General features: G+C 44.0%; 1 protein-coding gene across 2 annotated transcripts in view; it reads left to right on the forward strand.

Annotated features, from left to right (window-relative positions):
- The window catches only part of LOC110506735 (ubiquitin carboxyl-terminal hydrolase CYLD), a 31122-nt gene extending 5371 nt beyond the window's left edge, over positions 1 to 25751 (forward strand). Inside the window, exons 3-19 of one of the 2 annotated variants that reach the window (XM_021586568.2) lie at positions 4705 to 4874; positions 7837 to 8080; positions 9042 to 9350; positions 10756 to 10861; positions 15000 to 15101; positions 15798 to 15914; positions 17292 to 17701; positions 17967 to 18132; positions 18296 to 18437; positions 18655 to 18777; positions 18946 to 19037; positions 19136 to 19202; positions 19370 to 19502; positions 22317 to 22425; positions 22584 to 22702; positions 23437 to 23653; positions 23934 to 25751. In XM_021586568.2, the coding sequence (XP_021442243.1) occupies positions 4705 to 4874; positions 7837 to 8080; positions 9042 to 9350; positions 10756 to 10861; positions 15000 to 15101; positions 15798 to 15914; positions 17292 to 17701; positions 17967 to 18132; positions 18296 to 18437; positions 18655 to 18777; positions 18946 to 19037; positions 19136 to 19202; positions 19370 to 19502; positions 22317 to 22425; positions 22584 to 22702; positions 23437 to 23653; positions 23934 to 24118 (2811 nt within the window). In that variant the 3' untranslated portion in view covers positions 24119 to 25751. The remainder of the gene's footprint in view (positions 1 to 4704; positions 4875 to 7836; positions 8081 to 9041; positions 9351 to 10755; positions 10862 to 14999; positions 15102 to 15797; positions 15915 to 17291; positions 17702 to 17966; positions 18133 to 18295; positions 18438 to 18654; positions 18778 to 18945; positions 19038 to 19135; positions 19203 to 19369; positions 19503 to 22316; positions 22426 to 22583; positions 22703 to 23436; positions 23654 to 23933) is intronic. The other variant, XM_021586569.2, reaches the window with a different exon arrangement.
- The last annotated feature ends 1335 nt before the right edge of the window (positions 25752 to 27086 follow it).

A 27086-nucleotide genomic window follows, 5' to 3' on the forward strand; every position in this document is an offset into this window, starting at 1 on the left:
GTACACTTCAACTATGACAGACAGACAGGATCAAAAAAATCCAGAAAATCAAATTGTAGGATTTTTAAAATTAATTTATTTGCAAATTATGGTGGAAAATAAGTATTTGGTCAATAACAAAAGTTTCTCAATACTTATATTATTATAATATCAGTATAAATGATATACCCTTTGTTGGCAATGACAGAGGTCAAACGTTTTCTGTAAGTCTTCACAAGGTTTTCATACACTGTTGCTGGTATTTTGGCCCATTCCTCCATGCAGATCTCTAGAGCAGTGATATTTTGGGTCTGTTGCTGGGCAACACGGACTTTCAACTCCCTCTACAGATTTTCTATTGGGTTGAGATCTGGAGACTGGCTAGGCCACTCCAGGACCTTGAAATGCTTCTTACTCCTTCAACAGTTGAGTTTTTACCAAAAAGTTATATTTTGGTTTCATCTGACCATATGACATTCTCCCAATCTTCTTCTGGATCATCCAAATGCTACCTAGCAAACTTCAGACGGGCCTGGACATGTACTGGCTTAAGCAGGGGGACACGTCTGGCACTGCAGGATTTGAGTCCCTGGTGGCGTAGTGTGTTACTGATGGTAGGCTTTTTTACTTTGGTCCCAGCTCTCTGCAGGTCACTCACTAGGTCCCCCCGTGTGGTTCTGGGATTTTTGCTCACCGTTCTTGTGATCATTTTGACCCCACGGGGTGAGATCTTGCGTGGAACCCCAGATCGAGGGAGATTATCAGTGGTCTTGTATGTCTTCCATTTCCTAATAATTGCTCCCACAGTTGATTTCTTCAAACCAAGCTGCTTACCTATTGCAGATTCAGTCTTCCCAGCCTGGTGCAGGTGTACAATTTTGTTTCTGGTGTCCTTTGACAGCTCTTTGGTCTTGGCCATAGTGGAGTTTGGAGTGTGACTGTTTGAGGTTGTGGACAGGTGTCTTTTATACTGATAACAAGTTCAAACAGGTGCCATTAATACAGGTAACGAGTGGAGGACAGAGGAGCCTCTTAAAGAAGAAGTTACAGGTCTGTGAGAGCCAGAAATCTTGCTTGTTTGTAGGTTACCAAATACTTATTTCCCACCATAATTTGCAAATAAGCTCTTTGGCATCAACTCAACTCGCCATGTTTGGAGGAGGAAGAATGCTGCCTATGACCTCAAGAACAATGTCCCCACCGTCAAACATGGAGGTGGAAACATTATGCTTTGGGGGTGTTTTTCTGCTAAGGGGACAGGACAACTTCACCGCATCAAAGGCACGATGGACGGGGCCATGTACCGTCAAATCTTGGGTGAGAACCTCCTTCCCTCAGCCAGGGCATTGAAAATGGGTTGTGGATGGGTATTCCAGCATGACAATGACCCAAAACACACGGCCAAGGCAACAAAGGAGTGGCTCAAGAAGAAGCACATTAAGGTCCTGGAGTGGCCTAGCCAGTCTCCAGACCTTAATCCCATAGAAAATCTGTGGAGGGGGCTGAAGGTTCGAGTTGCCAAACGTCAGCCTCGAAACCTTAATGACTTGGAGAAGATCTGCAAAGAGGAGTGGGACAAAATCCCTCCTGAGATGTGTGCAAACCTGATGGCCAACTATAAGAAACGTCTGACCTCTATGATTACCAACAAGGGTTGTGGCACCAAGTACTAAGTCATGTTTTGCAGAGGGGTCAAATACTTATTTCCCTCATTAAAATGCAAATCAATTTATAACGTATTTGACATGTGTTTTTCTGGATTTGTTTTGTTATTCTGTCTCTCACTGTTCAAATAAACCTACCATTAAAATTATAGACTGATCATTTCTTTGTCAGTGGGCAAACATACAAAATCAGCAGGTGATCAAATACTTTTTTCCCTCACTGTATATTATTAACCCTGTTATTAGCAGGACAATACAGTTAAAGTTGAAGTTTACACACACTTAGGTTGGAGTCATTATAACTTATTTTTCAACCACTCCACAAATTTCTTGTTAACACACTATAGTTTTGGCAAGTCCGTTAGGACATCTACTTTGTGCATGACACAAGTAATTTTTGCAACAATTGTTTACAGACAGATTTTTTCACATATCTTACTGTATCACAATTCCAGTGGGTCAGAAGTTTACATACACTAAGTTGACTGCCTGTAAAAAGCTTGGAAAATTCCAGAAAATTATGTCTTGGCTTTAGAAGCTTCTGATAGGTGGATTTACATCATTTGAGTCAATTGGAGGTGTACCTGTGGATATATTTCAAGGCCTACCTACAAACTCAGTGCCTCTTTGCTTGGCATCATGGGAAAATCAAAATAAATCAGCCAAGACCTCAGAAAAAAAGTTGTAGACCTCCACAAGTCTGGTTCATCCCTGGGAGCAAATTGCAAACGCCTGAATGTACCACATTCATCTGTACAAACAATAGTACGCAAGTATAAACACCATGGAACCACGCAGCCATCATACCACTCAGGAAGGAGACGCGTTCTGTCTCCTAGAGATGAATGTACTTTGGTGCGAAAAGTGCAAATCATTCCCAGAACAACAGCAAAGGACCTTGTGAAGATGATGGAGGAAATGGGTACAAAAGTATATATATCCATAGTAAAACGAGTCCTATATCGACATAACCTGAAAAGCTGCTTACAAGAAAGAAGCCACTGCTCCAAAACCACCATTAAAAAAGCCAGACTAGGGTTGCAACTGCACATGGGGACAAATATCGTACTTTTTGGAGAAATGTCCTCTGGTCTGGTGAAACAAAAATAGAACTGTTTGGCCATAATGACCATTGTTATGTTTTGAGGAAAAAGGGGGAGGCTTGCATGTCGAAGAATATCATCCCAACCATGAAGCACGGGGTTGGCAGCATCATGTTGTGGGGGTGCTTTGCTGCAGGAGGGACTGTTGAACTTCACAAAATATATGACATCATGAGGAAGGAAAATTGTGTGGATATATTGAAGCAACATCTCAAGACATCAATCAGGAAGTTAAAGCTTGGTTGCAAATGGCCCCAGAGTGGTGCACAATGGGATTGCCTTGCAGTTCTCCATCTGTATCCACTCCCCAAGCATACTTCCAAAGTTGTGGCAAAATGGCTTAAAGACAACAAAGTCAAGGTATTGGAGTGGCCATCACAAAGCCCTGACCTCACATTTGTGGTACATTTGTGGGCAGAACTGAAAAAGCGTCTGCGAGCAAGGAGGCCTACAAACCTGACTCAGTTACACCAGCTCTGTGAGGAGAAAGGGGCCAAAATTCACCCAACTTATTGTGGGAAGCTTGTGGAAGGCTACCCAAAATGTTTGACCCAAGTGAAACAATTTAAAGGCAAAGCTACCAAATACTAATTAAGTGTATGTAAACCTCTGACCCACTGGGAATGAGAGAAATCATTCGCTCTATTACTGTTCTGACATTTCACATTCTTAAAATAAGAGTGGTGATCCTAACTGACCTAAAACAGGGAATTTTTACTAGGATTAAATGTCGGGAATTGTGAAAACTGAGTCTAAATGTACTTGGCTAAGGTGTATGTAAACTTCTGACTTCAACTGTATATACTGGTCATGGCCCCAGAGTGGTGCACAATGGGATTGCCTTGCAGTTCTCCATCTGTTTCCACTGAAAGCGCGTGCGGTTCAAGGCACGAGGGCAGGAGGCATGGGTTTGGGCTGCAGAGCCTCGCACAGAAGAAAGACCTAGTCCATGGGGGAGGGAGGAGGAGGAAGGGTGGTGGTCCCCCTCCCCGCCACACTGGGTAGCACAGAACAACACTTTAAGGGGCATTGCACTAATAATGTCGCTGACTAGGGAAACGTTCCCGTTGTTCTTAGTGCCAGTCTGCGCGTTCAAACTAAAACAATGTAACTAATAATGGCATCTTTATGCTTTTGTTAATAAAATAGTGATAAAAATACTCTTTCAAAATGCCGATGTTTGTTTATTTAGTTATGGATCCATAACAAATTACTATGGGAATAAATATCACTGAATTGCAGAAATATTGGAACAAAGTTGTCTAAAGTTAAACAAACTGTTGCTTACTGGAAAATACTCTTTCAAACACACGGTCACGTTGTACAGCGCAATTATGGCTATTAGCAGGTAGCTTATTTAAACAGTCTCACTGTCTATGCTATGGGATAGAGAGTAATCACCGCAGCTCTTCACCCCATGTTAGTGGACATCATCAAATCAAAACCCTGTCTTACCCATTGACGCACAGATGTTCCAAACTCAGTTTAAAACAGACTTTATGAGCAAAATTATCCTATTTACACTTTGTAGTCTGACACTAGAATAACTTTTTCTGGCTCATATGATGCCACATAGGCCATTTTTAAAAGGGATTCGTTGCTTTTTTAAAGCAGTTGCTCTTTAAGAAATTCCTGACTTTTGCTAGGGATTATTCAAGATTTTGTTAATGTTTGTTTGTTTATTTATCAAGGCCTGTGTATCGAAAAGGGTTTATTTTTTTGATTTTTCATATTTTGTTGTTTCAGCTATTGTGTGTTTGAGAATCAACTCAGGAAGATAAGTCCTGATGTACTGATGGGTATCTTTTGATTATGTTTTGAATTGGCTCTTTATTCCCTATATAATGCACTACATCAGCCCAATGGGACCTGGTCAAAACCAGTGTGCTAAATAGGGAATAGGGTGCCATTTATAACACAGCCTGAGTCCCTTAATAAGTCAACACAATTCTACTAAGGAGTGTACAGTGGAGAAGCCCCCCCAGAAGACCCTGAGGATCCCCCGGGGCAGCCTGGGACAGGCCTGCCAGGAGAGGAACAGCCTGGGGCGCACGCTGCCCCCCAGCAAGGGCAAGAGGAGCATACGCATCCTGGACCAGACCAACGTGGTGCTGAGCCTGGATGAGCGGTTGGTCTAATTAATGGATAGTGACACTATCATGCTATATTACAAATTTGAAAAAGACAAGACAAAGTTCGAAAAACAACAATACTCACATTTGACACAGTCGTGACCAAAAGTTTTGAGAATGACACAAATATTAATTTTTACAAAGCCTGCTGCCTCAGTTTGTATGATGGCAATTTGCATATACTCCAGAATGTTATGAAGAGTGATCAGATGAATTGCAATTAATTGCAAAGTCCCTCTTTGCCATGCAAATGATCTGAATCCCCCAAAAACATTTCCACTGCATTTCAGCCCTGCCACAAAAGGACCAGCTGACGTCATGTCAGTGATTCTCTCGTTAACACAGGTGTGAGTATTGACGAGGACAAGGCTGGAGATCACTCTGTCATGCTGAGTGAATTCGAATAACAGACTGGAAGCTTCAAAAGGAGGGTGGTGCTTGGAATCATTGTTCTTCCATGGTTACTTACAGGAAACACATGCAGTCATCATTGCTTTGGACAAAAAGGGCTTCACAGACAAGGATATTGCTGCCAGTAAGATTGCACCTAAATCAACCATTTATCGGATCATCAAGAACTTCAAGGAGAGCGGTTTAATTGTTGTGAAGAAGGCTTAAGGGCGCCCAAGAAAGTCCAGCAAGCGCCAGGACTGTCTCCTAAAGTTGATTCAGCTGCGAGATTGGGGCACCACCAGTACAGAGCTTGCTCAGGAATGGCAGCAGGCAGGTGTGAGTGCATCTGCGTGCACAGTGAGGCGAAGACTTTTGGGGGATGGCCTGGAGTCAAGAAGGGCAGCAAAGAAGCCTCTTCTCTCCAGGAAAAACATCAGGGACAGACTGATATTCTGCAAAAGGTACAGGATTTGGACTGCTGAGGACTGGGGTAAAGTCATTTTCTCTGAATCCCCTTTCCGATTGTTTAGGGCATCCTGAAAAAACTTGTCAGACGAAGACAAGGTGACTGCTACCATTAGTCCTGTGTCATGCCAACAGTAAAGCATCCTGAGACCATTCATGTGTGGAGTTGTTTCTCAGCCAAGGGAGTGGGCTCACTCACAATTTTGCCTACGAACACAGCCATGACTAAAGAATGGTACCAACACATCCTCCAAGAGCAACTTCTCCCAACCATCCAGGAACAGTTTGGTGACGAAAAACGCCTTTTCCAGCATGATGGAGCACCTTGCCATAAGGCAAAAGTGGTAACTAAGTGGCTCAGGGAACCAAACATTGATATTTTGGGTCCATGGCCAGGAAACTCCCCAGACCTTAATCCCATTGAGAACTTGTGGTCAATCCTCAAGAGGCGGGTGGACAAACAAATAGCCACAAATTCTGACAAACTCCAAGCATTGATTATGAAAGAATGGGCTGCCATCAGTTAGGATGTGGCCCAGAAGTTAATTTACAGCATGCCAGGGTGGATTGCAGAGGTCTTGAAAAAGAAGGGTCAAATGCACTGCAAATATTGACTCTTTGCATCAACTTCATGTAATTGTCAATAAAAGCCTTTGACACTTATGAAATGCTTGTAATTATACTTCAGTATTCCATAGTAACATCTGACAAAAATATCTAAAGACACTGAAGAAGCAAAGTTTGTGGAAATTAATATTTGTGTCATTCTCAAAACTTTTGGCCACGACTGTACACTACATGTCTAAAAGTATGTGGACACCTGCTCATCAAACATCTCATTCTAAAATCATGGGCATTAATATGGAGTTGTACCCCCCTTTTGCTTCTATAAAAGCCTCCAATCTTTTGGGAAGAATTTCCACTTGATGTTGGAACATTGCTGGGGGACTTGCTTCCATTCAGGCACAAAAGCATTAGTGAGGTCGGGCACTGATGTTGGCCAATTAGGCCTGGCTCGCAGTCGGCGTTCCAAATCATCCTAAAAGTGTTTGATGGCGTTGAGGTCAGGACTCTGTACAGGCCGGTCAAGATCTTCCACTCAGAGCTTGACAATCCATTTCTGTAAGGACCTCGCTTTGTGAACTGGGACATTGTCATGTTGAAACACAAAAGGGCCTTCCCCAAACTGTTGCCACAAAGTTGGAAGCACAGAATCATCTAAAATGTAATTGTATGCTGTCCGTTAAGATTTCCCTTCACTGGGACAAAGAGGCCTAGCCCGAACCATGAAAAACAGCCCCTGACCGTTATTCCTCCTCCACTAAACTTTACAGTTGGCACTATGCATTGGGGCAGGTAGTGTTCTCCTGGCATCTGCCAAACCCAGATTTGTCTGTCGGACTGCCAGATGGTGAAGCGTGATTCATCACTCCAGAGAACATGTTTCCACTGCTCCAGAATCCAATGGAAGTGAGCTTTACACCACTCAAGCCGACCCTTGGCATTGCGCATGGTAATCTTAGGCTTGTGTGCGGCTGCTCAGCCATGGAAACCAATTTCATGACACTCCTGACGAACAGTTCCTGTGCTGACGTTGCTTCCAGAGGCAGTTTGGAACTTGGTAGTGAGTGTTGCAACTGAGAACAGACAATTTTTACGCCCTTCAGTACTCGTGGTCCCATTCTGTGAGCTTGTGGCCTACCACTTCGCAGCTGAGCTGTTGTTGCTCCTAGACATTTCCACTTCACAATAACAGCACTTACAGTTGATTGGGGCAGGGCAGAAATTTGACTAATTGATATGTTGGAAAGGTGGCATCCTTTGACGGTGCCTCATCGAAAGTCACTGAGCACTTCAGTAAGACCATTCTACTGCCAATGTTTGTCTATGAGAAGTATATGGCTCTGTGCTTGATTTTATACACCTGTCAGCAACCGGTTTAGCTGAAATAGCGGCATCCACTAATTTGAAGGGGTGTCCACATACTCTTGTACCTATAGTGTATGACATTGACATGTTTTTTAAACTTTCATATTTTTTGGTGTTTTCCTCTGGGATTAAAATCTTTTTGTTGTGTGTTTTGATTTGCAACCAAATCAGGGACGTCCTGGAGCTGGATGAGAAGCTAGCTGAGCTGCTGTTCCCCATCACCAACTGTGAGGAGCGCTATGCCCTGCTGTGCAACAAGCCCAGGCTGGAGCGGGCCAGAGACATCGACTGTGGCTCCAAGGTGCGCGTGCAGCTGCGTTCGGGGGATGAACCTTTGCCCGGGGTAGTCCGATTTAAAGGATCTCTCCTCCCAGACAGGGCTCTCTCCGGGGTCTGGTTTGGAGTGGAGCTGCTGGTGAGAAATCTCATCTTTACTGTTTTTTTTTAAATGCGCTTTGTAAGCAGTTGACCCTCAGTTACGTATATAGAATAACTTTATTTGTCCCAGAGGGAACTTCAGTTATGTGTGATATCGTCTGTAATTTGGTTTTTGTGAAATGTTCCCTGAGGATTTCATAACAGTTAAGCTAGTAAATGGACTCTCTCTCATGCCGTAGCCTACGTTCTGTAAAGATGCAGTAAAATAGCGGGCTACAAAGGCTTGTTTATTGGAGCACAATGTTGTGTGAGTGGGTGAAGGAGCCGGACGAGAGGCTGACCCTTGCTCACTATAAAGGGTTTAGCACATTATTGGGTTTCAGATCAGCGTCTTGATTGAATGCCAGACTTGTATCACGATTGAGAATACTTACCACACATTTACAGACAACAATGTTTACTTCTTATCTTAATCATACAAACAAATTGAACGATGCCAATATTGAAAAGCCCTACATGGCACTCAAGAAGAAGTGCAGTGTATAGGATCATGTAACTACACCCTCTAACTGTCCATTATCCCTGTGTAAGAGCAAAGATTATTCAGTTCGGCGCCTGCCGGCTACTTTCTGCAATGAAACATTTTGAGTATGCTGTTATGCCCTCCGCACTATCGATCTGAAACCCTCATCATCCCAGATGTATGATGTTCACTTCCCTGTTCCCTCCCCTGCAGAATGCTGAATAGGCAGGTTACTGTAGCTGAGCTCACCTCACTGTAATGACAGCTCATGCCTCTTGTATCAGCTCAGCCCAGTGCTAGGCTTTTCCGGTGATGGTAAGGGTTAGGGAAGAGGTTATGGGTCAGGGAAATTATTTGGCATTACTGTGTGAAGGATTAGGGGAAGGGTTAGTGTGTCTGAGTAAGCCACATGCGACTGGCACTCACAGGTTATCCCACGTTTAACATACTGTATGTAACCTATGCCTCTACCTAGGAGGAGGGCAGAGGCCAGGGCTTCACAGAGGGCTCCTACCAAGGCCGACAGCTGTTCCGCTGTGAGGATGAGTGCGGGGTGTTCGTGGCCCTGGACAAGCTGGAGCTGTGGGATGATGAGGAAGAGGAGCTGGGAGAGCTAGAGGTGGATCACGTCACCCTGGTGGAGGAGGAGATCGATTTCCATCAGCTGGAGATCAACTCCAGGGTCCTGGTCCAGACCAGAGAGGGGCCGGAGAGAGGAACCATCATCTTCTGTGACCTGCTGCCTGGGAACGAGAGCCTGGGGTACTATGTGGGAGTAGACATGGTAAGGCTTGAGACGCTGGTCCCATACTGGGGCCTTACTGAGTAGGACCTCTTCAACCTGCTCCTGTCTGCTGTAGAATGGCAGACTGGCAATGTAAATACTGTCAGAGTGGAGGTTACCTTCTCCTCTGCTGTTAACACTAGGTAAAGGGAAAATGTCCTCCCTACATATATAATAATGCTGTATTTATAGAACATGGCTAACAATTTGTAAATGACATCTCAAGTTAAGTAAAAGGCTAGTTCAAGTAGCCCCTGTAATGTTGTTTGTATGATTTGATTGTCTATCCAAAAAGCAAATATAAATCATAATGTTTATTTAGCCAGCTGCTGGTGTCGATGTTGCCAATGTAATCAGATGGCATAGCAGTTAAGGAAAGGGAACATGCATAATGACAGAGGCATTTGACTGCCGGTTGTTAGTAGTAGCAGCAGCAGTGAGCCCACTCAGTCTACTCTGGCCTGGGACACACACAAAGGGCAGTAGTCATGCGGGGAGCTGGGGAGTGAGGTAAAGTTGCAGCATGCGTCCCCAATGGCACCCTATTCCCTATGTAGTGAACTACTTTTGACTAGAGCCCAATGGGCCCAAATGTAGTGCACTAAATAGGCAATAGGGTGCCATTGGGGACGCAGCTACAGCACTGGGCTGTATGACCAGTAGCATGGCACATGGCCAGCGGGTTGGCCGGGCAGCCGAGGAAAGGAGAGGAGAGTCCACTGCTCCGTTCACTCTGCTCCAGCCTCGCCCAGCATACAGGGAACATTAACAACACTCTGACACGCCATATACAAAACAGCTTAGTGTTAGGCTATATTTGTATAACGTTTTGTTTATTTGGATCTATTTTTGCCAACAATGGGGCCAACCTTCCAATAGTACATAGATTAGTGTGGTGGAGTGGAGCAACCAGTACTGGAGAACTTTGACCCTGCTTCCTGGGGATTGGAATAAGCACCGCTTTGTTTTGAGACGCGGGGAGGTACATTTGAGAAACGTAGAGAGGGAAGGTTAAGAGGGGAGTTCAAGTGCAGACAGAAGACCATTACTGGGTAGAGGAGATAGTTGACTGGAGAGAGAAGAGCAGACAGAAGACCATTACTGGGTAGAGGAGATAGTTGACTGGAGAGAGAAGAGCAGACAGAAGACCATTACTGGGTAGATGAGGTAGTTGACTGGAGAGAGAAGAGCAGACAGAAGACCATTACTGGGTAGAGGAGGTAGTTGACTGGAGAGAGAAGAGCAGACAGAAGACCATTACTGGGTAGAGGAGGTAGTTGACTGGAGAGAGAAGCGCTGTCGTAGTGATGACAGGACTGCTGCTGAGACTGGGACTGTAAGTACAGGTTTTAGGAGATGAGGAACGCCCGCAGCAGTAATCGGTTGCTGTCTCCGGCTCTTCCAGGACAATCCTATTGGGGACTGGGATGGTGTTATCGATGGGAAGCTGCTGTGTAATTTCGCCAGTCTGGAACACACCCGTCTAGTCCCCATCTGTGACGTAATGCCAGGTGAGTCTAGTGGTCCGGTAGTCTATTCTCTCCCTTTTTCCCTCACATCAAATGTATATAGTTATTTCAACTTATTACAATTTCATCAAGTGCAAATCTATATATTTTTTAAAATATTCTCTCCCTTATTTGGATCCTATAAATGATAACTGAAGAAGCTTCAGGTATTGCCTATTAGCCATATAGTCAGTCAGGCAGTTATGAGTGTAGTATTTGTGGCGGGTGTGAGTGAACACTGGAGTGTTGTGTGTTAGTGTTTTACTGGCAGCGGTAACAGCAGCAGCAACAGAGGCTCTTTTGTTTGATGGTTCTGCTTGTTTTTGAAAGTCAAGTGAGATGCTGCTCCTCTCAGCCTCTTGTTCTAGCCATTGGTTTTATTGATTTGTTTGTATGTGTTGTCTGACTCTGAACCCCAACAATGTTTCAGATGCTTTGACGTTCTTGGTCTTCTTGGACATACTTGAAGCGTGTGTGTGTGTTGTGGGGGGAAGGGGGCGTATATTTTGTTAATGCATTTTCTCTTTGAAAAGCTTTTTGCTCTCTGAAACCTAAGACTCATTATGTTCACTTGTACTTAAAGTCTATGGTATTGAGTGAAAGTATGCTTTTCACTTTGCATCAGTCTTTGTGATTAACTGAGTAAATATCGGTATTTTGCACAATTATAAAGCCCTTCCCACTGCTTTACCAGGCTCCACAGCCACCAATCATTATTAGGCCTATACTTTGTAATGGTGTTATGATGGGGGATATATATATACATACATACACACACACACACACACACAGTGGGGCAAAAAAGTATTTAGTCAGCCACCAATTGTGCAAGTTCTCCCACTTAAAAAGATGAGAGGTCTGTAATTTTCATCATAGGTACACTTCAACTATGACAGACAAAATGAGAAAAAAATAATTATTTTGTCACCTACAAACAAGCAAGATTTCTGTCTCTCACAGACCTGTAACTTCTTCTTTAAGAGGCTCCTCTGTCATCCACTCGTTACCTGTATTAATGGCACCTGTTTGAACTTGTTATCAGTATAAAAGACACATGTCCACAACCTCAAACAGTCACACTCCAAACTCCACTATGGCCAAGACCAAAGAGCTGTCAAAGGACACCAGAAACAAAATTGTACACCTGCACCAGGCTGGGAAGACTGAATCTGCAATAGGTAAGCAGCTTGGTTTGAAGAAATCAACTGTGGGAGCAATTATTAGGAAATGGAAGACATACAAGACCACTGATAATCTCCCTCGATCTGGGAGCCCACGCAAGATCTCACCCTGTGGGGTCAAAATGATCACAAGAACGGTGAGCAAAAATCCCTGAACCACACGGGGGGACCTAGGGAATGACCTGCAGAGAGCTGGGACCAAAGTAACAAAGCCTACCACCAGTAACACACTACGCCGCCAGGGACTCAAATCCTGCAGTGCCAGACGTGTCCCCCTGCTTAAGCCAGTACATGTCCAGGCCCGTCTGAAGTTTGCTAGAGAGCTTTTGGATGATCCAGAAGAAGATTGGGAGAATGAGAACTTCTTGGTAAAAACTCAACTCGTCGTGTTTGGAGGACAAAGAATGCTGAGTTGCATCCAAAGAACACCATACCTACTGTGAAGCATGGGGGTGGAAACATCATTCTTTGGGGCTGTTTTTCTGCAAAGGGACCAGGACGACTGAACCGTGTAAAGGAAAGAATGAATGAGGCCATGTATCGTGAGATTTTGAGTGAAAACCTCCTTCCATCAGCAAGGGCATTGAAGATGAAACGTGGCTGGGTCTTTCAGCATGACAATGATCCCAAACACACCGCCCGGGCTGACGAAGGAGTGGCTTCGTAAGAAGCATTTCAAGGTCCTGGAGTGGCCTAGCCAGTCTCCAGATCTCAACCCCATAGAAAATCTTTGGAGGGAGTTGAAAGTCCGTGTTGCCCAGCAACAGCCCCAAAATATCACTGCTCTAGAGATCTGCATGGAGGAATGGGCCAAAATACCAGCAACAGTGTGTGAAAACCTTGTGAAGACTTACAGAAAACGTTTGACCTCTGTCATTGCCAACAAAGGGTATATAACAAAGTATTGAGAAACTTTTGTTATTGACCAAATAGTTATTTTCCACCATAATTTGCAAATAAATTCATTAAAAGTCCTACAATGTGATTATCAGAATTTTTTTTCTAATTTTGTCTGTCATAGTTGAAGTGTACCTATGATGAAAATTACAGGCCTCTCATCTTTTTAAGTGAGAGAACTTGCACAATTGGTGGCTGACTAAATACTTATTTTGCCCCACTGTGTGTGTGTATATGTGTATATATATGTGTGTATATATATATATATATATATATATATATATATATATATATATATATATATATATATATATATATGAAAAAAATATATATTTGATCCCCTGCTGATTTTGTACGTTTGCCCACTGACAAAGATATGCTCAATCTATAATTTTAATGGTAGGTTTATTTGAATAGTGAGAGACAGAATAGCAACAAAAACATCTAGAAAAACGCATGTCAAAAATGTTATAAATTGATTTGCATTTTAATGAGGGAAATAAGTATTTTACCCCTCTGCAAAACATGACTTAGTACTTGGTGGCACAACCCTTGTTGGCAATCAGAGGTCAGACGTTTCTTGTAGTTGGCCACCAGGTTTGCACATATCTCAGGAGGGATTTTGTCCCACTCCTCTTTGCAGATCTTCTCTAAATCATTAATGTTTCGAGGCTGATGTTTGGCAACTCGAACCTTCAGCTCCCTCCACAGATTTCCTATGGGATTAAGGTCTGGAGACTGGCTAGGCCACTCCAGGACCTTAATGTGCTTCTTCTTGAGCCACTCCTTTGTTGCCTTGGCCGTGTGTTTTGGGTCATTGTCATGCTGGAATACCCATCCACGACCCATTTTCAATGCCCTGGCTGAGGGAAGGAGGTTCTCGGGGTTCTCACCCAAGATTTGACGGTACATGGCCCCGTCCATCGTCCCTTTGATGCGGAGAAGTTGTCCTGTCCCCTTAGCAGAAAAACACCCCCAAAGCATAATGTTTCCACCTCCATATTTGACGGTGGGGACAGTGTTCTTGGGGTCATAGGCAGCATTCCTCCTCCTCCAAACACGGCGAGTTGAGTTGATGCCAAAGAGCTTCATTTTGGTCTCATCTGACTACAACACTTTCGCCCAGTTGTCCTCTGAATCATTCAGTTGTTCATTGGCAAACTTCATACGGGCATGTGCTTTCTTGAGCAGGGGGACCTTGCAGGCGCTGCAGGATTTCAGTCCTTCACGGCGTAGTGTTACTAATTGTTTTCTAGGTGACTATGATCCCAGCTGCATTGAGATCATTGACAAGATCCTCCCGTGTAGTTCTGGGCTGATTCCTCATGATCATTGCAACTCCACGAGGTGAGACCTTGCATGGAGCCCCAGGCCGAGGGAGATTGACAGTTCTTTTGTGTTTCTTCCATTTGCGAATAATCGCACCAACTGTTGTCACCTTCTCACCAAGCTGCTTGGCGATGGTCTTGTAGCCCATTCCAGCCTTGTGTCGGTCTTCAATCTTGTCCCTGACATCCTTGGAAAGCTATTTGGTCTTGGCCATAGTGGAGAGTTTGAAATCTGATTGATTCATTGCTTCTGTGGACAGGTGTCTTTTATACAGGTAACAAATTGAGATTATGAGCAATCCCTTTTAAGAGTGTGCTCCTAATCTCAGCTCGTTACCTGTATAAAAGACACCTGGGAGCCAGAAATCTTTCTGATTGAGAGGGGGTCAAATACTTATTTCCCTCATTAAAATGCAAATCAATTTATAACATATTTCATGTTTTTTTCTGGATTTTCGTTTGTTATAGACTGATAATTTCTTTGTCAGTGGGCAAACGTACAAAATCAGCAGGGGATCAAATACTTTTTTCCCCTCACTGTGTCTGTATATATAGTTATTTATTTATATATTTATATATATATATATATATATATATATATATATATATATATCATCTCTCTCTGCCAGTACCTGCAACAAGACACACGGCTGTGCACTGTAGGGTTTTAGCACGGGGGGATGGGTATATCAGTGTTGTTCCACACTGTTGTTATACTGAACTGTTTGTTTGCAGAGTACTCCATGCAGGACCAGAGGTTGCAGAAGCACAGTTTTACCCCCAGAGGCAGCAGCAGTGACAAGTCATCCTCTGGCCAAAGCAAACCAAAGAGCAAAGGTACTGCTGCTGGCTTCAAGTGCATGTACTAGCTAACACTTTAACATGGTGTTAGTGTGCTGATGTGATATTGGTTGAGGTTTCTGTCATTGGAATGTTGTGAGGGAAATCATATCTGGAATGTTGAGGGAAATCATATCTGGAATGTTGTGAGGGAAATCATATCTGGAATGTTGTGAGGGAAATCATATCTGGAATGTTGCGAGGGAAATCATATCTGGAATGTTGTGAGGGAAATCATATCTGGAATGGTGAGGGAAATCATATCAATCAGACATGATGACTCAATTTTGGAAAATTGAAGTTTTGCCATATTCCATTTGCGTGAATGGTCCATTTGGATTCCAGAGCTGATGTGAATGGTGTGGAGTGGTGAGAGTTACTGAACCATCGTTCCTTGCATGGCTACTGACCTGCTCAGTGTGCTGACGATCTGCCTCCCGTTCCCCCTCTCTATCCCTTTCTCTCTCCTTCCTCTCCCCACCTATCCTGCTGTCATTAAAGAATGCCTCATAATAATGGCTGCATTGGAGCAAATGGAATGGAATGGTATGAAAAACATGGTTTTCTTGGGTTTGATACCATTCCATTTACTCCATTCCAGCTGTTATTATGAGCCGTTCTCCCCCCAGCAGCCTCCACTGCAGCAAACACATACCTGCTTTCTGTTTCTCTGTTGACTTGTGTTATCTCCAGGCTTAGGTCTTCAGTGTGGGAGTAGAAGCAAGTCAGAGTTGTATTATACTTTAAATGGCAGCTCTGTTGACCACCCAGTCCAGGCCAAATCCAAAAGCACATGGTACATTGATGAAGGTAAAGCCCCAGCAAGATACAGTAGTGAGACTCCCATCTGTCTTGATAGCAGATACTGTTAATGCATGGTTGTTCTACAGTATTCATTTACCAATCAGTGAACAAATAAAGAATGCGTTTGATCTTTAACTTGATTAAAAAAGCTTGCTATCAAGACTAGGGCTGTGACGATACCAGTATCTAGATATTTTTTCCATGGCAAAAATAAAAACCGGTGGCAGATCAAACTCTTTTGGTCCTTTTTAAAATACCTGCTGTATGTAAAATAGTGTGTTCTATAGCTTGGAAAATAAATACATGTGACTGGATGACAACATAATGAGTATTGTTTTTCTAAAGAAGTTAAATCTGCTTTGTGTTTTGTTTCCTTGCCACGAGTATCGTGATACTGGTATTGTCCCGGCCCTGATCAACACCCTTCACTGATAGTCCTCTATCTACTCATTCCCATTAACTGTGCGGTCCAACTGCATGGTGTAATTGTTGTGGCATGGTCTTTATCAAATCATAAAAAGGCTTTTAATAATGTCTTGCATTTTTTTCTCCCTCAGAATAATTTAAATTAGGTAAAGTACTGTACTTTATTCTTGATAGTTTCCTGTAAGCCTTCAGTACTTGGTTTAAGTGAGGTCATGTGGATATGTTTCATTGGCGATAGTGTGGGGTAGTTTAGGTAGGTAGTTTACATGGGGTCAAAGATCATGTTCCTTACAGCATGGTGGTGATGAATGGATAATTACACAAGTGAAACCAAGGGATTGAAAATGATTGAGTCATGTAAAGCCTGTGTGTAAAGTTATGGAGCTATCAGTGGACTCTAGGGTGAGGAAGACCCAGTGGAGATGACAGTCACAGCTGTTTCCTCTGTTCTGTTTCATCACCTCTGTTTTGTTTTTCATCACTGCCTTCTTACCCATATGTTCAGGTCCATCATATTCATATTGGATGGTGTATTGTATTTTCCATTGGTGACGTGATGATCTTATGACTCACCCATCTCTTCTGGATTATTCTGTGGCTGTCTCCATGTGGAGGCATTTAGATTTTCTCAACACACTCTCACAGTGACACAAATATTAATGTTTTTCAACTCCCATGGGAGGTAAATAAAGTCCTTTTCACACAAGGTACATTTTGTGGTTGTGTTTACAGTGAATGTAAAAATGTGTATCCACTTTATAGTGAAAGTGTTTATAAGCCAACGTTACATTTGGTTTGCTAATGCTGATATGAAGCTGTGACCCCACCTGCACACTCCCTATTCACAACGTTGGCTAAAAAGTCTAATAAATATCTGATGAGTCCACAATGCTAGATGCTCTCTGTCAGTGTAATGTCTGCTGCAGTGAAAATTGATTATGTTGTTTTCCTCTGCAGTCGGGGAGGACCCTGCCAAGTCCCTCACAGACACGCCCCCTGACTTCAATGAAGCCACACCTCCTACCAGGGCCCCGCCCTCTGCTTCCTTGTCCAATGACAACAAGTTCCATTCCCTGCCCTTCAGCCTGAGCCGTAAGACGGGGCCCAATGGCAGCATGAGCCATGGACCCCTCTCCCTCTCCGTGCAGTCAGTGATGGGAGAGCAGATGCAGATGCCAGAGCCCCCGTCCCCTACCCCTCCCTCTCCGCAGCCCCCCTCACCTCCCAGCTCTCGCGGGGGTGGGGGTGTGCCTGGTCTGGAGGTGGGGTCCCTGGTGGAGGTGAAGGAGAACCCGCCCCTGTGTGGGGTCATCCGCTGGGTGGGGCTGCCCCCGGGACTACCAGAGCCACTGGCTGGCCTGGAGCTGGTGAGAGATCATTACACTGACTGGAAGGATTGTCTCTTTGTCGCCTATGAGACCTGGCTGTTTTGTCTTATGTTTTTCCCAATAACATTGTCACAACAAGTGAACTAAGAATTTAAGGAAAACTTCAGAGAAACCAACATTTGGTAAATTGAATGGTAGAATCATCCAAATCCAGTATCATTACTAGCTATATGTTTGGTGTAATAGCATACAGGTAACTGCACTCATAACATCATGATGGCCTTGTCTGGTTCTGCTCTCTCAGGAGGAAGAGTGTGTTGGCTGTACAGACGGCACCTTTCAAGGTACCCGCTACTTCAGCTGCGCGCCCAAGAAGGCCCTGTTTGTGAAGCTGAAATGCTGCCGGCCTGACTCCCGTTTCCCCTCCCTACACCACTCCTCCAACCCCATAGAGAGATGCAACTCTATCGGTGAGTCACTGGTGTCACCTGTCAGTCCTGCGCTGAATTACAAATGGACCCCTAGGTACTCCCTAGGATTGGACGGGTAAAGGCTATACAGGGACATTTCCACCCAGCTAAGCAGTCCTGCCCAGGATTGTCAACTTAAACTTCACTGTTTGTGTCTGTCCAGCTTTCGGGGGTTATCTGAGTGAGGTGGTGCATGAGAACACTCCTCCACGCACTGAGAATGACGGTCTAGACATCATGGTGGGCAAGAAGAAAGGTATCCAGGGACACTACAACTCCTGCTACCTGGACTCCACACTCTTCTGGTGAGAACATAGAAGAGAGAGATCTGAGTTTTCACTTCTTCCTTGCGTGTATTATTATAGAGTTCTTAACCTCCTCTTTCCTATGTCACTGTAGTTAAAGGCCCAGTGTAGGCAAAAATGTGAAACATGAGAGCTTTTTAGTCTCTCAACAGGGAAAATAAATGTATATTTTTGGCATCATGTTTTTTTTCCTCATTCCCTGCTTTCCCCTCTTTAGCCTGTTTTCCTTCAGCTCAGTCCTGGACACAGTTCTGCTGAGGCCGAGGTCCAAGACTGACGTAGAGTATTACCGAGAGACACAGGAGCTGCTACGCACAGAGATAGTCAACCCCCTGCGCATGTAAGTAGGAAACTGCTCTTTGTGTTTTGTTCAGACACATTCATTCAGTGTAATGTCATGTGGCAAACCAATGCTTAACATGTCATTTATAAGCACTTCAATTTGTTTTCTAGACCCAGCCAATTATCATAACAGAGATTTGTCTTGTCTATTTGATTTGTCTTGTAGACATGGCTATGTGTGTGCCACTAAAGTGATGAAGCTCAGAAGGATACTGGAGAAGGTAGAAGCTGCCTCAGGGTTCACGTCTGAAGAAAAAGGTGTCTAATGCCTTTATCAAAATATTAAAGTGTTGGGGTTTTGTTATACATATCATGAACTTGTTCGAAGTGTTATAAACGCAATGTTCACCTCACAGATCCTGAGGAGTTCCTCAATATTCTGTTCCATCACATATTGAGGGTGGACCCCTTACTCAAGCTGAGGTCAGTCTACATTAAACATACTCCTCAACATATCCTCGTGATATTGCTTTTCTAAACTCTTTCTGCTAATAGTATATACATTTAAGAATATTTAGACATACATCTAATCTGAGCTCAAATGAGTATGATTTCTAATGTATTACACATGATATCCTGTTTGTATCTAGGTCGGCAGGTCAGAAGGTTCAGGACTGCTACTTCTACCAGATCTTCATGGATAAGAAGGACAAAGTGGGCGTGCCAACCAGCCAGCAGCTCATAGAGTGGTCCTTCATCAACAGTGACCTCAAGTTTGCTGAGGTGACCTGTCTGTATGTCTTTCTGGCCGGCTGACTGTCTGTCAGTGGTTGTGTTGCTCAGGGGTGAATCATTTGCTGATTGCAATCAAGAAGCAATTCACTCTAGGAGCATGAAGGGAGAGTCAACTTGACTATCAATTCTAATGATTAGCTGAGTTAATCAATGAAAGGCTGAGCTACTATGGGAAATTGGCAGGATTAGTAGCTTGTAGAAAACACACAGTTCTCTTTTGTGGAATTTAAGTTGGATGTTGTTTGCTCTGCTGTCACCAGTCAAGTGCTTTATATTCAGGATTTGTTTGTTATGTAACGGCTGTTCCCCAGTAAGGTAAGATGGTGCTGACAGATATGGCAGCTCTGCTCCAAAGCAACTTTGCAGTATTTTGTTTTTTTTTGTCTGTTATTTATTATGTTATTAGCCCAGAATTTTGGGGGGGGTGTTTTTACATACAGCCATAATAACTTTTGGATATCGGAACGGTGGTAACTCGCCAGCATTATGGCCAGGAATAGGACTTTCCCGAATTGGATCTTTTGTTCGTACCCCCCAGGGCAATTGAACTGATTCCAGAGCCTGTTCCAAATCACCGCCGGCGGAGAAGAGGACTTCTAGTCTGACTCAGGGGGCGTGCACACCATCCACCGCTTATATTACTCGCTAATGTTCAGTCTCTGGATAATAAAGTAGATGAGCTCAGGGCAAAAATGAAAGCGCGAACCACCGCATTTAACCAGGGTAAAGTGACTTGGAATATGGCCGAATACAAACAGTGTAGTTATTCCCTCCATAAGGCAATCAAACAGGCAAAATGTCAGTACAGAGACAGTGGAGTCGCAATTCAACGGCTCAGACACGAGATGTGTGTTGCAGGGTCTACAGACAATAACAGACTACACTGTCTTGCTTCCGGACAAGCTAAACACCTTCTTCGCCTGCTTTGAGGATAACACAGTGCCACCGATGTGGCCCGCTACCAAGGACTGTGGGCTCTTGTTCTTTGTGGCCGACATGAATAAGACATTTAAGGGTGTTAACCCTCGCAAGGCTGCCCAGACGGCATCCCAAGCCGCGTCCTCAGAGCATGCGCAGACCAGTTTGCTGGAGTGTTTACGGACATTCAATCTCTACCTATCCCAGTCTGCTGTCCGCCATTGTTCCTGTACCCAAGAAAGCAAAGGTAACTGAACTAAATGCCTGTCATCATGAAGTGCTTCGAGAGGCTAGTTAAGGATCATATCACCTCTACCCTACCTGTCACCCTGGACCCACTTCAATTTGCTTACCGCTCCAATAGATCCACAGAAAATGCAATCGCCATCACACTGCACACTGCCCTATCCCATCGAGACAAGCGGAATACCTACGTTAGAATGCTGTTCATTGACTATAGCTCAGCATTCAAAACCATAGTACCATCCAAGCTCATCATCTCGCTCGGGGCCCTGGGTCTGAACCCCACCCTGTGCAAATGGGTCCTGGACTTCCTGACACACTGCCCCAGGTGGTGAAGGTAGGAAACAACACCTTCACTTCGCTGATCCTCAACACAGAGGCCCCAAAGGGTGCATGCTAAGCCCCTTCCTTTACTCCCTGTTCACCCACTCTTCCAACTCAATCATCAAGTTTTCAGACGACACAACAGTAGGCCTGATTACCAACAATGACGAGACGGCTTACAGGGAGGAGGTGAGGGCCCTGAGAGAGTGGTGCCAGGAAAATAGCCTCACCTCAAAAAAAAAAGAGCTGATCGTGGACTTCAGGAAACAGCAGAGGGCGCACGCTCCTATCCACATCGTCGGGACCGCAGTGGAGAAGGTGGAAAGCTTCAAGTTCCTCGGCGTACACATCACCGACGATCTGAAATGGTCCTCCCACAGACAGTGTTAAGAAGGCACAACAGCTCCTCTTCAACCTCAGGAGGCTGAAGAAATTTGGCCTGGCCCCTAAAACCCTCACAAAATCATTGCCTGGTACTGCAACTGCACCGCCCTCAACCGCAAGGCTCTCCAAAGGGTGGTGCGGTCTGCCCAACTCCTCACCGGGGGCAAACTACCTGCCCTCCAGGACACCTACAGCACCCGATATCACAGGAAGACCAAAAATATCATCAAGGACATCAACCACCTGTTCACACGGCTATCATCCGGAAGGTGAGGTCAGTACAGGTGCATCAATGCTGGGACCGAGAGACTGAAAAACAACTTCTATCTCAAGGCCATCAGTCTTACACCTGGTTACTCAACCCTGCACCTTAGAGGCTCCTAAGTGGCACAGTGGTCTAAGGCATCTCAGTGCTAGAAGTTTCCCTTTTGATCCTGGTTTGATTCCAGGCTGTATCACAACCGGCCGTGATTCGGAGTCCCATAGGGCGGCGCACAATTGGCCCAGTGCCGTTAGGGTTTGACCGGGGTAGGCCGTCGTTGTAAATAAGAATTTCTTCTTAACTGACTTGCCTAGTTAAATAAATACAAATAAAAGAGGCTGCTGCCCTATATACTGTACATAGACTTGGAATCACTGGCCACTTCAATAATGGAACACTAGTCAATTTAATAATGTTTACATACTGCTTTACTCATCTCATATGTAAATACTGTATTCTATTCTACTGTATTTTAGTCAATGCCAATCCGACATTGCTCAATCTGATATTTCTTAATTCCATATTTTTACTTTTAGATTGTTGTGAATTGTTAGATACTACCGCACTGTTGGAGTGCACAAGCATTTTGCGACACCCGCAATAACATCTGCTAAATATATGTGACCAATAAAATTTTATTTGGTGACTTCATGCGTCTTATCTCTGTTCAGGCTCCTTCCTGCCTTATCATCCAGATGCCTCGCTTTGGGAAGGACTTCAAGATGTTCAACAAGATCTTCCCCTCACTGGAGTTAGACATCACAGACTTACTTGAAGACAGTGCGTAAAACATTATTTTATTTGAATATGGTTGTAGTTGGATTATCATTATTGAATGTGATAACTGTTTTCCATATCTGAAATCTACTGTTCTCCATCGACATATGGTTGTGTGTGGGTGTGTATAGTCAACCCTCAACCCTGTGCTTCTCTCTCAGCTCCCAGGGAGTGTCGAATCTGCGGGGGTCTGGCTCTGTATGAATGCAGGGAGTGCTACGAGGACGGTGACATCACTGCCGGGAAGATAAAACAGTTCTGTGAAAAGTGCAATACACAGGTAACAGACAGAGGGTGCCATTTCACCAACATAGAAACTAAGGGGATCTCATCAGGGACTTGCAGTAGTTGTAAAGCAGTGTAGTTCCAGTACAATCCACTTGGGGGAGACAAGTCCTAAGGAATGACTGAGTTTCATGTAAGGAATGACTTAAGTTAATAAGTTGTATTATATACTGGGTGGTTTGAGCCCTGATTGGCTGACAGCCGTGGTATATCAGACCGTATACCACGAGTATGACAAAACATTTATTTTTGATGCTCTAATTACCTTGGTAATCAGATTATAATAGCAATAAGGCACCTCGTGGTTTGTGATATATGACCAAAATACCATGGGCTGTATCTAGCCACTCCGTGTTGCGTCGTGCATAAGAACAGCCATTAGCCGTGGTATATAGGCCATATACAACACCCTCTCGTGCCTTATTGCTTAAATAACTTATAGATGAAGACAAAATATTTACCTTGAACTTTGAGGCACATTTTGTGAATATTTTTGCCAAACTCTCAGTGAATATATGTGTAATAGATTTTTTTTTAAACGAATGAATTGTGAAACTTGTCATTCTCCAGTTTATTCTTTACTCTGTAGTTGCCATCGATCTGTGAGAACTATTATTAGACCGATTTTATAACTAGTGCTTAGAAATACTGACAAAATCCCCAAGAAATAGGTAAATACTTATTTCCAACCATTATGTGTATATGTCATACGTGTATGTGTTCCCTCAGGTTCACCTCCACCCGAGGAGGAAGGCCCATCGCCACGGCAAGTTGTCCGTCCCCAAGGAACTGCAGGAGGGTGTGTGGCGGCAGGGTAGCTACCCTCGCCAGCGGATGGAGCTGTTCGCCGTGCTCTGCATAGAGACCAGTCACTACGTGGCGTTCGTCAAGTACGGCCACCAAGACTCTGCATGGCTCTTCTTCGACAGTATGGCCGACCGCGACGGTATGGAGAGAGAAAGTTATTGGATAGTTTGTTGTTGTTGTGGGGGAAGCAATATTTTGAATCATTTACAAAGTTATTATGAACTGTCAAAGCAACTCTTATTCTGAAATTGGCCGTTTGTCTCACTGTTCATAATTATGAATAGATATTCAGCTCCATAGTAAATATTTTGGATTAATTCACACACAGAAATTATATTACATAGAAATATAACTAGAACACTTGCCATTGCTTTAATACCACAGATCTGAGTGCTCTGTCTGTGTTTGTTGTTCCACAGGAGGGCAGAATGGCTTCAACATCCCCCAGGTATCTCCATGTCCGGAGGTGGGGGCCTATCTGAAGATGACCCCTGAGGAGCTGCACGCCCTGGACCCCAAGAGCATCCAGGGCCAGGCCCGCCGCCTGCTGTGTGACGCCTACATGTGCATGTACCAGAGCCCCACCATGAGCCTGTACAAGTAGAGCCCCTGGGGCAGGAGACTCCCAGACAGACGGGAGAGCTACAGTCCAGGGCTCTCTCCCTCTGTCCCCACCACCTCCTCAATGCCTGCCCCTGTCTCCTCCGTCTACTCTGCCCAAAGTGAAGAGAATATAAAAGAGAAAAGGAAAAAGCTTATTTGCACTGTGTATTTGTTGAAGTGTTGTTCTTCTTGTTTTCCCTCTGTGGTGAACAACAAAACAAGCTGATCTTGACGTCAGTAGCTTCCCTGTGCCTCGTAGCTGAGTGGTGGGGGACGGCGGTCAATGGAGACACGAGAAGCCCGCTGAATATTGTTCTCTTCCTGTGGAGAGGAAGAGGAGAGAGAGAGGGGGACGGCATGCTCGCCTCGGCTGACCAAACATGCGAAACAAAAACAAGCCATGTTAACGGAAGGACAGAGGCCACCTCATTTACCTAAAGCAGGGGGAGTCCTGCTTTTCTTAATCAGTGTAAGAGATGGGAGCGCTCCATAATTCAACTCATAGTGGAAATAATGCCATGTTCAAAACCCTCAACCAACTATGTATACGGTTTAAACAGCTTGTCTTAAGACCTCCTTAGTACCATGATCCATTATGTCAGATGTGTACCATCACCAACAGTATATTTGTGTCAACCGAATATAGCATTAGGCTCAACCAGAATACTTTGGGTGGCATATTTCCCTATTATACCTTGTAGATTTCATGAAAGTGTGTGTGTTCCAAATGGATATATGGTAAAGGCGGCTGTATGACAGTTCTCCATGCAGTCAGAGGACAGGTCAGGTACTCTAAAGCCTGGCAGGTGTTTTTGAATTAACAGTTTGTGGAAAAATTCAACTGAAATTTTACATTTAGATTTTTCTGTTTTGTAAGTCTCAAGGTGTTATGTGTCAGAAAACAAAATGATTTCATGTCTAAACTTTTAACTGCACTCAAGACATAGCAAACCCCTGCTTGGCATTTGTCATTCTCAATACTTATCTATCTGATGAGACAAACAGTATATGCCTTTTGTGTCTTTTTCATACATTTGTGACAGTCAACTCCCCAACCGTGGCTCAAAATCAAGTAACTTTAAAATACAGTATATTCCTAATTATATTTTAATCTGAATATATTTACATTCTCGTATTTAAATTTTTTGAAGAAAATAAAAAAAAATATATTAAATATAAGCTATCTGGAACTCCTCCTCCCATCTCTCACCAGATATTGAAGTGAGTTCTTGTGATTCATGCCGTCCCATTAATACTACTGAATGTTACCACCAGTGGCATGCTGGGTAGTGTAGTTTAATGTCATGATGTAGGCCTGATTGGGAGGTTCAATGCTGGTTTCCAGATGATTACAACCTCCACAAAGCCCCATTGTGATTGTTTTCCCAGGGACCCTCAAAGGGGACATTATTACTGTGTGTTCTTGTTTCTGCACTGCTGAAGTTTAATGCTCGTCACAGACGGACAGGAGGACTTTCTTTACTCCACGGGAGCCTGTGAGTCTCTGATATGGATATCTATGAATATTGACTTGTGCATCTATCTGTAAAGTATAAAACGTATATAACGGATGGAAATTAATGTCAGTGCTGTTCTCGTAAATGTTAACTAAATTAAAACCACTGTTTTGAAAGGTATGAAAAGTGTTTATTTGTGTGTTGGAGATGTTTGCCATGTGCCTGGCAGTTTGCTTTGTTTTGTGCATCTTAGTGTGAGTGCATTGGGGTACGCTTGTCGTGTAGCTTAATGACGACTCTGGTGTGTGTCCGTGTCCTCACCTGTCACAGAGGTGCAGGTCTCATTAGCATGGTGTCTCTCTGCAGGGGCTCAGCACAGCGGGGATTCTGCTCTGGTCGATGCGTTTGTCAGAGAGACGGGGTGCAGATGGGACTAACCTCCCCGTGGGCAGAGACACAGCAGCTGGACACTGGTCCGACAGGGAGCTCGAGGCCCAGACAGCACATTACCACAAGGTTCTATTTTCTTCTCTTTATCACCTCAAACTACAGTTTACTGGAAAAGGCAGAAATACTTTACATGTTTTAAACATATCTCTGATCAATAATTGTTAAAATGGGGAAAATAAAATGCTTTTTGAGTTAGTCATAACTCACGGGGCACAGACATCAATTCAATGTTTATTCCACGTGGTCAAATGGTATTTTATTGAAAGGGTGTGGAAACAACGTTGATTCAACCAGTGTGTGCCCAGCGGGTGCATGGCTACATTTCTAGCTTAGTGAGTGACTTGCAGTGCCTGTCTGTGAGGGCTGCAGCATTTCAAGCTCTTGAGAAAAGTCTCTCATTGGTGTTTGAGCAGTTGACAATGTGTGAGCAAGTGGGTTTATGCCTTTAGGATTATTACAATATGGGCCCCAGTCTAGGCCTCTTCAAAACCACAGTCAATCATCTGCTGTCCAGGAAATAAATACAAATTGGGTGCAATATTCTTAACAATAAAGAATGACAGATCAGTTTTAAGATGGCAGTTTGTTTGACCAATTGTGTGACTGGCTTTTTATTGTTATTATCCCCGTGGCCTGTATGTTGGGATTAAGTTCCATATACCCTATGACCCAATTCCCCAGACACTTAGCAACAAAGAGAAATCCGCCTGTATTATACATGCATTTCCCCCACAGGAACCCTCTTACACACCTTACACCCATTTAGTTTTTAGTCAAACTTGAAACCAGCTTAGCAAGCTGACTTCAGAAGTGCCAGATAAGTATTTGTCAACACAACAGCTGGCGCCACAATGCCCTCTTGTATCTTAATGCCACAGCATATGCCAGCCGCTCGTAGCGTGTGATAATTTAGCCGGGACTGGTACTTCAGGAGCAGATGGGCTCAAGTATTGTTATTCTCACTCCAGCTCAGAGGCCCTGGGGGAGAATGCTAAATAAAATCAAAGCAGATGGACCTTGCTGGGCTGTTTATGATAAACAGCCAATGGCCCTCCAACACCG

This window comes from Oncorhynchus mykiss, chromosome 26, assembly GCF_013265735.2.
Source record: "Oncorhynchus mykiss isolate Arlee chromosome 26, USDA_OmykA_1.1, whole genome shotgun sequence".
Lineage (NCBI taxonomy): Eukaryota > Metazoa > Chordata > Actinopteri > Salmoniformes > Salmonidae > Oncorhynchus > Oncorhynchus mykiss.